We start from the raw sequence: 12,624 nt of genomic DNA on the forward strand, positions 1-12,624 counted from the left end.
TCAACCAAAGAAATTAAATATTTCATAAATCATGGCATTATTAAAGTTACTCATTTACCTACAGCGTCTAATATACCCAATCTTTTAGCTCAAGTTTGCTCTGAGTTTACATTTTTTAAAGATAGTTAAAGATCAGCCTAATTACAAAATATGAGATATATTGTTCTCAGTCGTCCAAATGTCACCTGAGATTCCACAAATAAAAATATCGTCAAAGCTAAGTCACTTTTTTTTGAGAGAGAAAGTTGGGGCAGAAGATGAAGAGAGAGAGAGAGAGAGAGAGAAAGAGAAAGAGAGAGAGAGAATCCCAAGTAGGTTCCATGCTCAGCGCAGAGCCCAATACAGGACTTGATCCCACAACCCTGGGATCATGACCTGAGCTGAACTCAAGAGTCAGAAGATCAACTAACTGAGCCACCCAGGTGCTCCTCTTCACTTTTTATAATAGGACATAAAAAATGTCCTCAGCAGTAACAAGGTGGTGGTGGCTCCCTACGATGAGACAGCAGCTCTAGGAAGGTGGGAGCTAAGCAGCTCCTGAGAAAGTGTCAGGAAGGTGAGTAACGAACGAGAAGCCAAGGTAAGAGGCACATAGGTAGAGAAACCTCTGCCATAGGCTTATCTCTTTTACCTTTTTTGAAAAAGTATGTGTTTATTTATTTACTTATTTATTTTTATTTCTGTGAATGCTTGAGTCTAACTACATGCTTCCCTTTCTTTGGCTACCACTTGTTTTTCTGGCCAGAGATTCCTCCCTCCCCTAGCCCATGATGAAAAAAGTATAACTTCTTTAATTTACATTTCCTGAAGCAGTTTATAACAGTGAACTAGGCATGTTAAACATGGTATCTTCTGTATGTACAATTTCCTTTGAAGGGATTGTTTCTCATCCAGAGACTCTAATAAAGGGGCAGCAACAGTCATGATCTTTTCTTCATGAACTCACTCCTGCTCATCTCAGCCACAGGAAACAACACTTGATCTAAAGGAGGCCAATACAAAGTCTGGCCAGAAGGCAATGAAGTCACTCGGAATAAAGAGTTTTGCCTAACTAGGAACAAGCTGGGTCAGTCAAATTCTTTTTTTAATTAACTGAAACTATTTTTTAAAAAGGAAAGAAAGAAAAATTCAGGTACTAAGCAGTAGGGGGCTGAAGCGGGAAAGATTCTCAAAGGTTAAGGGGAATTGAGACGTTACAAGAAAGCCAAAGTATAAACACAGAATTTAGAATAAGCAGAAACTATGTTAAGAAAGTTGTTCTCAGAGATAACACAAAAGGGCATATGTGGGAAGAACAGAGAGTAGCAGTACTAGAAAAGTACAGTAAAAGATCCACAGACTAAGGCAGCTACACCACTCAGAGCTGCTTTGAATCAGTGCTTGTCTCCATAAGACCAAGTTACATTACAGCACCTATTTTCAGATTCCGTGGGTCCCTGCTTCCCTTAATACTACAGACAGGACTGAAAGAATTTTCTCTTCCTTGAGATAGCCTAACTCTCCATTCTTTGCAACCAGAAGAGCCTGAGTTAAACAAAATGTTCTGGTTGTCTTTTCACTGCTAACAATAATAAAGAACAGACCAAGTAGGCTGAGTTCTAGTTCCAGTTTTGCCACTAACTAGCTACATCATGAGCTTTGAAGTCTATATTTGTAAAAATGATGGCAGTGAGTAAAATTATTTAAAATTTCCTTTTATAGCTAGCATTCTGTGATTACTTGGATCTGTAAGAAAGCCACTGCTTTTTTTTTTTTTTAATTTAGCTTCATTGAATGAAAAACAAAGGCATATTTATTAGTTAATTTGGCCATCCAGGCATAGGAAGAATTTAAGTAAGACTGATGTATATATCAGAGAAAAAGCAGATTTAAGCATAAGATCTAAATCAAAGATGAGGACTCTGAGATATGTAAATGGAAAAGAATGGGTCAGGTCGGAGGCTTTTATAGTCTAGTAAAAGATAATTGTAAATCAGATTTGAGTGGAGGAATAAGAGACAGTGTAGAGCTCCTTATAGAGTTTAAACTGAAGTTCCTTACCTATTCTATTCAGTGTGGTATCCCCAGTGCCTAGAATAGTGCCTGGCTCATAGGAAGTGCTCATTAATTACTCAATGAAGGGACTTGGATGGATGAATGAATGAATTGATGGAAAGACGTGAATGGATTTGAGAGTAACCTGAGTACAAATTAGATTCTAAGTATCTAATATGACATCTCAATTCTCTTAATATTAAAACAAATTGTAGAAAGGCCTCCTTCTATTCCCTATATTGGTGACTATATTCCTTATTTATATTCTACTTAAACACTAGTCTGTAAAGTTTTAAAAAGCAAAGGGAATAAATTCCTGGGAAAAATGCCTACATTCAAATTTTGACATAGCTCCAATCTAGGGACCAAACATTTTATTTTAAAAAATAGCTTATAGTATACTCTTTTGAAAATATTATTTGAGTCACTGTTTTCTAACTCACATAGGAAGAATAACAAAAAAGTCCAGTAAATAACAACATACAATTTTTCTTGGATGAATATATTGAAAAAACAAAACAAAACAACAATGTGAACACAGTCCTTAAGGAATGCCAATAGGAAAATTTACAAACTCTGTTTTAAAATAGATTAAAGACCCATTATAATAAATCATAGAATTGTCTAAATATTTGTTGTGATAGAAAGCTGCCTTACCAAGAATTACAATAACAAATGGGACTTAGGATCTAATTTTAACAGAGACTTTCATGTTAATACTTACTTTAACAAAAATTTGACCCCTAACAAATATGTTGTCAATAGGTAACCACACATGACCAAAGAGAGAGAGGGAGGGAGGGAGGGAGAAAGAGAGAAAGAGAGATAGGGGAAGGGGGGAGATACAATTAAAAAATTAAAACCATAAATATTGAGATGGGAAAGAAAGAAATTTCAAGTAGATACTGAACTTTGCCCAAGTAATTAAAATTTTGGATGCATATATAAAATGTTTATCCATAAGAAAGTTGGTGGTACCACTTATATACAGGCCATCCTCACTGGACATATGGTACTACAGGCCCATAAAACTGACCATCCAAGCTGAAACCATGCAAAGCAATATAAATAATGGGAAAAATTACAAATGTTCTGTGACTTTTAAAAATATTTGTCAAAATGTTAAAAATTCTGACAGTTAAAATTGTGTAGGGAAATGAAAAAATGTTCAACTAATATTTGGTGCAACATAATTTAAAAGATTAAAAACATTAAGAACTAAAGTATTTCTTTGAAACAATTTATAAAGAGTAGTTTGAATAGTGCTTGCCTTCTTGTATAAATTACCATACTGAGCAAGCATATTTTCTGTGCTTTGGCAAATTATCACACTCCTTTCTAACTCTGGATCAACTTTGAACATTTTATCCTTAGTACTTTCAATGCCATGAAATAGTTCCAAAAGTTCTTCTAATGTGAAGGGTGTTTTGCTGGTGTTACTCTTCTGGGACATCTCTCTCCTATTCATCACAACCCTTTCCTCATTTATGTCCAAAAGTTAACCTTCCCTGTGTTCCTCTGGCTGCATTATCTAGGGTCTCTCAACTGGGAGCAGGGTTCTAGGGTCAGCTATTTTTTCTATAATTCCATTTATGTTCAGTTCTAATTTTAAGTCCTGTGTTACCATGATTCCTTTATTTTGTTGTCATCTTTGCTGGTCAGTTACCTCTTTTGATTATCCATTTGTATAACATATCACATAGGTTTATCACTGAGAGACAAGGAAGCAACATACTACATACTTTGCTGTCTGCATGAATTGAATAACAGATGCACAGTGAATAATCACCAACTGACTGGATGAAATGATGTGACTGGTCATTGATCTTGATGCATAGCTGTTATTTACGTAGTTTTTGTAGTTTATGTTGTTTTGTAGACTGAAGAGACTATAGCAGAGTTTGTACTTTATGCAAGTAATCGCAGTTAATAATTGTGGTTAATAACTGTGGTAAGTGAAGTTTGAACCATGTTGTTGGGAGACTGGTGTTATTTTCATTAAACATAGTAACTGAAATTTGTGTATATTTGAACCATCCAAAGTGAGGAATGCCTGTATATATATATTAAGAAAAATTCTCAATGACCTTATGATAAAATCTCCATGTTGTCAACTTTATATATTATTAGTGTTCTCCTTTTAACAGTCTTTTTCCCTCACTAGATGGAAAAGACACATATTCACTCAGATAAGGACTTTTCTCCTATGGCATAAGACCACTTCTGTATTGTCACCTTACCTTTCTATCTGGGGCCTCCTTCTATAGACTTTAGGTTTCAGAAAGGTAGAAGCATTCCCCTCCAGAGCCCACAGAAGTGCCAAAGAAACTGGAGAGTAGATGATTTGCCTTTGGCACTCCCCTTCTTTTTTTTTTTTTTTTTTATTTTTTTAATTTTTTTTTTTTTAACGTTTATTTATTTTTGAGACAGGGAGAGACAGAGCATGAACAGGGGAGGGTCAGAGAGAGGGAGACACAGAATATGAAGCAGGCTCCAGGCTCCGAGCTGTCAGCACAGAGCCCGACGCGGGGCTCGAACTCACGGACCGTGAGATCATGACCTGAGCCGAAGTCGGCCGCCCAACCGACTGAGCCACCCAGGCTCCCCGGCACTCCCCTTCTTAAAACCCATCAGGTAGTTCTCTATTACATGATAAATTAATAGACGTGAGTGATACGTGATGTAAGTTCCTTTATAAGTTTGCCCCTGAATAGCCCTCAAGCCTTATCTCCTGACACCTCCTGTCTCACACTTCATAACCCAGGAACAAGGAACTGCTCTTTGCCTGTGAGCCTCTGTTTCTGCCATCTCCTCTGTGTAGCTAGCATACATGTCCACTAACTACCATATCCTCAGCATAACGGCTGCTCATCCTCAAGATGCAGGTCAGATGTTGCCTCCTTCCCCGTTCCCTAAACACTCTCCCACTGCCCTCAACTACATCCTACAATAACCTTTTCATATCTTCATTATTGCCCTTGTCATGGCATAATACACTTTTGTAATTTACTTTAGTGTGTTTCCTTTCTTTAGACCATAAGCTACTGGAAGACAGGGACTATACCTTATTTACATAATACTGGTTTTCTGAGTGAACTGCAGAGCAAAAGGATGTGACTAAAACAAATGTAGCATTTGAGAGAGTTACTTACAGATTTTATCTCTGGAAGGAAGCTGCTCTTTTGTTTGAAGCAACCTCCCTGGATCTTTTGCTTCTGTCTAGTCTCGGGAAGTTAAGACGAAGGTGGGATGACCATGTATATAATCGTGTGAAAGGCAACACCACTGAGAGATCAGTAAACAGGTTAACTGGTTCTACTCAGCCTACCTAAAATGGGATGAAATCCTGATAAGAGGCCTCCGGGAAAATAAGACAGGAAGAGACACTGATTTGGGAAGCAGAGAAGCAGAGAAGAGAAGAAAGATGACCACTAGGACTGGGTGAAAGGGCACAATCAATGAAACGTAAGAGCAGCAACCTTCAGTCACTCACTAATAATACGTGCTGGACACTAGGCTGAGATACTACATAAGGACTCCTAAGTCACTCATGTATTTCCCTTTAGCCACTGCTACTTCAGTGTTGTTTGAAGGCAGTAGTAAATTTCATTTTTCTGTAATGTAAGAGCATTGGTTTACAGATTAGGTAGTTGCAAGTTTCTAATGAAACTTGTCAATCACTACAGGAGTCATAGTGACAATGCCTTGAGGGATACAAACAAAGGCCTATATTCATGTTTTGGCCAAAATAACCAGAGAAAAGCATGGCAAAATTGAGAAACAGTGATAATAGGACCATAAAAAAAGATGAAAATCAATAGCTATGAGAATGGCAACACTTCTTGGGGCAAGGCAATAAATAAGAACAAGAAGAGAATAAGAAGTTTAATTTTTTTAAAAAACAAATAAATTGAAGGAGGATCCCAGATAACTGGAGAGCTTGAGGGGACTCACATTACAGGATTAAACACCACACAAACCTCTCTATTCTACCCGCTTCCCCTTCTTCCTGGAACATACCTCCCTCACGCACACAACACACTTGTGCCAACCTTTGTCCCAACCTCCTCACAATACTGACCCACTAACCTCCTTTAATCAGTACCCGGTTTCCACTGTGGCCCCATCCACCCTAGTAATAGTCCTTCTCAACTAGTTCTCAGAGAAAAAGAATATGATAAACTAATTTTCAGAATGGTGTTATATGACAGATAACAGCTTTTTCTGAGAACGCAGATTTTTTTTTTTTTAATTTCTGGAAACCGAAATACTTTTAGCCAAATGAACTCACCCTTAATGTTAAAACGCCAATCACAAGAGCCAGACTGAGGAAAATATCTTTGGACACAAGGAACTTTCCAAGTCCCGCAAATTACACCACTCTGGTAACCACTGGCTTGCCTGTGGGGGAGTTCAGTACTGCACTGCTTTGGTCCCAGTGTCCCCTACCATTAGTGGGAACGGAGGATTGCAGAGAAAGGAGATGGCAAGAGTGGAGACAGCACAGACCTTATGCACAGCCTTTGCATTAGACGTCCAGTACAATACTTGGACTGGGAACCAACCCAAAGCACAATGTAGCTTTGCTGATTTTTACAAGGATAGTGGGCAAGGGAGAAAATAATCTATAGAGTCAACTGTGGAGCAGCAGAACTCTACTTATTTCTCTCTCCAGGCACAGATTTTTTATGCCAATCCTGATTTTTTATTGTCATTCTCATGGACATTCAGCATTATTGTAGCTCCTTAGTACTGTCCTTGCTTTAAATAGGTTATGAAAAGCTGTCTAGTTTTTGAGTGACTAATAAATCACAATGCATTCCACTTGATGCTTCACTTCTTTTTTCCTTTCCAACTTTGTAAAGATATTTACTGTGTTCCTCATATGTAATGGAAAACTTTTTAAGTAATTGAAATAATTCCATCAAAACACAATTAAGAATTTGCACTGATTTACAATTATCACTAAAAAACCATAATTAGTATTTTTGATATTCAGAAAAATACTGCCAAACACGGTTCATAAAAATCTGTATTAAAATGTGTGTTCATATTTCACCATTGCTGTGAGCTATATGCCTTTATGCTAAGATGTGCTTAACTGCTCCCATCTGGTTCATCCTCTCGATCCTACAAAAAGTGTTCCAATTGAAATCACTGTCAATGTTCTTACAATTTTAAATAGCAGACTTCCAATATTAATATAGCAACTGATTGCTATATTAAAAAACAATTTTAAATCCATCTGGAGTCCAAGCTCAGAATTATGACTCTTGTCTTCCATCCAACACAGCATACACTCTGGATCCAACTTATCTGCCTTTTGGCACAAATTTAGACACTGAGTGGGAAGTAAAAACATACTTTAGTTCCTAGGAAAATAAAAATTACATGAAGGTGGCTAAGTTGAGGCAATGTAACCAGTCAATTTGGGGAAACACATTGCTTGTTAAGATGTTGATACCGGTTAAAATAAAATTGGGAGGAGAGAGATAAAAAAAGAAAAAGAAAGAAGCAAACTAAAAAATCTACTGAAAGGTGGAAAAAGACAGCAATGCTGCTAATTTATTCACTTTGTTATTTCTCTCAATATTACTTATGTTCAGAATGTTTTTAACAGCAACCTTCTGTTTATTAATCTCAACAGTTTTCATGAGCTGTTGAGTGTTCTCAACACAACTTTCTTGCAGCCATTTTCAAAATTACTTGAGTACGACTTATATTAGAAGAATTTTAATATTTCCAGATACTTTCAGAGAAAAGGAATAATGAAGTCATTATTATCTGTCATCCAAAACTATATCTGTTCCCTTGGCTTTCATGAAAAGCAAAATTTTACTTCCTCTTGCACACATGCCAGGGACAGTCAGCAGTACTGAAATACACATCCTACAAATACTGATTTAACAAACTAATTAATTAATGGAGAAGCAGTATTTGAAGCTATTAAGAACAGTCATGTGTCAAACAGGCCTGGATTTGAGTCCTAACTCAGCCAATTAATCATAGTGTGGTCTTGGGTAAGTGATTTAACCCTTTTATACTTCAATTAACTTATTTATGACATAGTGAACATACTGTCTGGCTTAATGAGTTTTTTTTTTTGTTTGTTGGTTTGTTTACTTTGGAGAGAGAGCTCAGGAGAGGGGCAGAGGGAGAAAGAGAGAGAATCTTAAGCAGGCTTCATGCTCAGTACAGAGACTGACGTGGGGCTCCATCTCATGACCATGAGATCATAACCTGAGCCAAAATCACGAGTCAGATGTTTAACCAACTGGCCACACAGGCACCCCTCAATGAGTTGTTTTTAAAATGAAAAGAAATAGGGCTCAGCAGAGTGACTGGGATATGGCACATAATATATCAGTAGTAACAGTTATAATGATACTTTATAAAATAGTTTAAAGATAAAAGGATGTAATAAACTTTATATTAAACAAAACCCAAATACTTTGTTCATCTCTCATGATATGCAAAGAATACTTAAAAGCACAGTTGATCCTGTAGCAGTAAGTTTTATCTCTCCATCCGGCCATAATTCTGAGTGACCATGAACAATTCCCTTAACCTCTCTGGGCTTACCTTAGATTTCTCACTTACAAAGTGAATAATTTAAGTTCTTACCTGGACCTTAAGAATTCACCTAGCACTAACATCACGGGTGGAATTGCAAGGATGAAAGAAACAGGAGTCCCAGGTTAGAGCTAACACGAGCTACTTTTCTAGGTTGTCCTAGCATGGATCCAGTTTGCAAGAAAGTAACCTAGAGTGACCTAGGTGGTTCAAAACATGAACCAAAACTAGTAAATTCCATAAAAGCAGCTCATAATTAACTGAGCATTTTATCCACTAATTGGTCTTGCCCTTCTCCTTTCTATACAGGCCACAGGAACAGTCTATCAAGCTCATTTTGAATATACTTCTACTGTATATTCATATTAAAACAAGACATGCACATAGTGTGATAGAAACTTGTCCCAAGCCTGATATGTGAAGAATCAATTTAGGTTTAGATTGAATCCTTATGTCCTTTCCCTAGCAATACTTGTTTTTTTTTTTTTTTTAATTTGTATATAGTTTCTATTAATAGCCACACTCAAAAATTCTCAGAAAAACTACAAAATCATCTCAAATGTTTTAACACTTTTCTTTTTTTTTCTTTTTTAATTTTTTTTTAACGTTTATTTATTTTTGGGACAGAGAGAGACAGCATGAACGGGGGAGGGCCAGAGAGAGAGTAAGACACAGAATCGGAAGCAGGCTCCAGGCTCTGAGCCATCAGCACAGAGCCCGGTGCGGGGCTCGAACTCACGGACCACGAGATCGAGATCGTGACCCGAGCTGAAGTCGGACGCCTAACCGACTGAGCCACCCAGGCGCCCCTGTTTTAACACTTTTCTAAACTACTGTCAAATCATAGTGAACCATGAATATTTCATTTTTCAGAAATAAATTTATTTTTTTTAATGTTTGTTTATTTTTGAGAGAGACAGAGACAGAGAGACAGAGGGTGGGCAGGGGAGGGGCAGAGAGAGATGGAGACACAGAATCGGAAGCTGGCTCCAGCCTCCCACCTGTCAGCACAAAGCCTGACGTGGGGTTCGAACTCACGAACCCATGAGATCATGACACGTGAGCCATACTCAGATGCTTCACTAACTGAGCCACCCAGCACCACTGTTTCTAATATTTTCAACAAAACTTTCTCTAGAGAAAATTCAGCTACTGCAGCTATCTGACCACTGGCTTCTATATGATCAGCTTTAACCAAAAAAAAGGCAGATTTTAAAAGTTTAAAAAATCATATAAGAGGAAAGGAAGTCTCTGAAAGATAATCTGTAGCCCAGTTTGTTTAAAATAATGCTGTATTTCACTTTACTAGACCTATACAGATCAAAAAGAATATATTAATCTTAAGATTTTAAAATGCTGGTAAGCCAAGACATATATAATATATGCACAGGTCTTTGAAAGCCAGTATCTTCTGCTTTAAGTAAGCACAATTCCAAAGTTAAAATGATAATGTGGTATAATGGTTACAATCAACTTTTTAAAATTTGTCTCTATAGATATTTCTATGCATAGTCCTCTACACAATAACCACTCCAATATTACTTAGAGTTCCCTTTCCTGGACTAATTAATTTCCCAAACCACAGGCATCATTTAACTTCAGAAAGTAATGATTCGGTTTTTCGTCATATGTAGTATCATTCTTTAGGGTGAAATATTGTATATTTAATATCAAATAAAATAATTAAAATAATTTCCATATTATGAGATCTTTGATGCTATTCGTCAGTACAGTTTCTTCAGAGGTATATTTAGTGGTTAGAGGTACACTGAGTGGCATTAATTGAACAGGTTTGTGACTATATATCAAGACCAATTCTGTTAGAAATGATCACTCTCCAGTCTCTGTCTCCATGGGAGCAACTACAATCAAAGAAGATTTTAAGTACTGATCAGATTTTTAAGTACTGATTTTTAAGTACTGATCAGATTAAGTACTGATCAGATTTTAAGTACTGTTTCAGATGAAAATTAGTTTGAAGGCCATAAAAATAATGGTAGTGTGGGCATGGGAGGGAAAATACTCCATGAGATCAAAATCTTTTTCATCATTTTAAAATTCAGCTCTTTAGCAGGAGTTATAAGGGAAAGCAAACAAGGTTATATTTACGAAACCAGATAAACAGCTGATGGTTAATATTTGTTAGGGCTTGCAATTTGTCTGACACTTTATTGCATGGATTCTCTCACTTCTTGTTCCCAATGACTACCTATAAAGTGGGTAGTATTATCCTCACATTTTACAAATGAGGGAACTGAAACATAGAGAGATTAAATACCCTACCCAAAGTCATTGGGACCTAGAAAATGGCAGATGGGATTTGAATCAAGTAACCAGAGCCCAAAAACCACTTCCAACCAAAATGTCCCAAGAGAAAGGTTTTAAGACATACAGAGACATCGACACAGCTCATTATTATGTGTATTTAGATATCCATATCAAGTCAAATACTGCTCTTCAATATTTTGGGGCCTTTAATACTTAGATATTTTGTATCTTCCTTTTCCCTGTAGAAAGTCAACAACTCAGTGTTTGGGTGAAAAAGAAAAATAAGCTGAACGTATAGAGGAGCAGCTGTATTAGATTCAGCTGTATTAGATTCCTTTTCAACTCAGAAAAATATGTGTTGCCAAATACATATCGCTATTGTTTTTTACCTGCTATTTCCAATCCTCACTTCTGCCCTACTCTTCAGGCCTCATATGTATGTATGTGTGTGTGTGTGTGTGTGTGTGTGTGTGTGTGTGTGTGTGTATATACACACACATGTGTGTATATATTTGTGTGTGTGTGTGTATGTATATATATGTATGTATATATATATATATATATATATCATGGCAGTGATTAATATTTCTTAATGCAATGAGAACCCTTTAAAAAAAGTCAAAAGTATTACCTATAACCAAGTATACCTCACTTTGAACAAATAAAAGTTAAAAAATGATTTCAAACTTTCGGAAGTAGGTTATTGCCCTTTTATAAAAAAGAAGAAGAAAAGAAAAGCTTCAACATTCTGTCGGTGACTTTGACTTATCCCTGCATGTGAATTTTGTTCCCTTCATTAACTGAAGGGTTTTAGTTTTCATAGGGCATTGCCTTTTGTGGGCAACACTCTCCTGGATTAGGAGAGCATCCTAATTCTTTTTGCTGAGAAAAGGAATTTAAAACATTGACTTTGGGCTCCACTTCAAAATGAGATTTTAAGACTTGAAGAGCTCCCAGACCCAGATGACAAGGATTATGTCAAAGTAAAACTACATCTTACCTTATCACCTTGCATACCAGGGGGGCCCATTAATCCAGAAAGGCCTTGACTGCCCTAAGAACAAAACACAAAGAGAGGTTTAATGTTATGAATGGGAATTGAAAATTAGAATTCCCTTGCTGCAGGATTTCATCTCCATCATCAAAATCTTATTGCATTCATTCCTGATCTTTGCAAGTAGGCTTAAGTTCAGGGCCTTTTTGAGACTTTTTCTGAGGCTCCCCACATTTCTCTCTTCCCATGCTGAATACCTGCACCTTACTTCCTACTCCATGCCTCTGCCCCCTTTTTTTCTGATATTCTTTTCTCTAGGAATGCCCTCACTCCCTAAATTCCTGTCATTCCAAGATTTACTGTGTTTTAAAAATCTAAAGTTTACTAAAAAAAATCTGTAAGTGGGGCACCTGAGTGGCTCAGTTGGTTAAGCTACAGACACCTGCTCAGGTCATGATCTCAGGGTTTGTGAGTTCGAGCCCCGCATCAGGCTCTCTGCTGTTGGTGCGGCACCTACTTCAGATCCTCTGTTCACCTCTCTGCCCTTCTTCCCCTTTGCTCCCTCTCTCTCAAAAATGAATAAACATGAAAAAATAGTTCTATGAGCATGCTGTGTGGCAGCTGTGGAGGGCTCAGGCTGGCATCTGGTGGGATTTCCACGAGGAGCCTCCAGGCAGGGCTGTGGCGAGCAGGGCTGGGCTCACATGGCACAGCAGAGAAAGGGACACTTTTGCTTCCGGGGCTGTGCTGGTGTT

General features: G+C 37.3%; 1 protein-coding gene across 1 annotated transcript in view; it reads right to left on the minus strand.

Moving 5' to 3' along the window:
* The window catches only part of COL24A1 (collagen type XXIV alpha 1 chain), a 398,425-nt gene that overhangs the window by 323,402 nt on the left and 62,399 nt on the right, over window positions 1–12,624 (minus strand). Inside the window, exon 7 of the mRNA XM_015536213.2 lies at window positions 11,876–11,929. Coding sequence (XP_015391699.2) covers window positions 11,876–11,929 — 54 coding nt within the window. The remainder of the gene's footprint in view (window positions 1–11,875; window positions 11,930–12,624) is intronic.

This window comes from Panthera tigris, chromosome C1 (assembly GCF_018350195.1).
Source record: "Panthera tigris isolate Pti1 chromosome C1, P.tigris_Pti1_mat1.1, whole genome shotgun sequence".
NCBI classification, from domain to species: domain Eukaryota; kingdom Metazoa; phylum Chordata; class Mammalia; order Carnivora; family Felidae; genus Panthera; species Panthera tigris.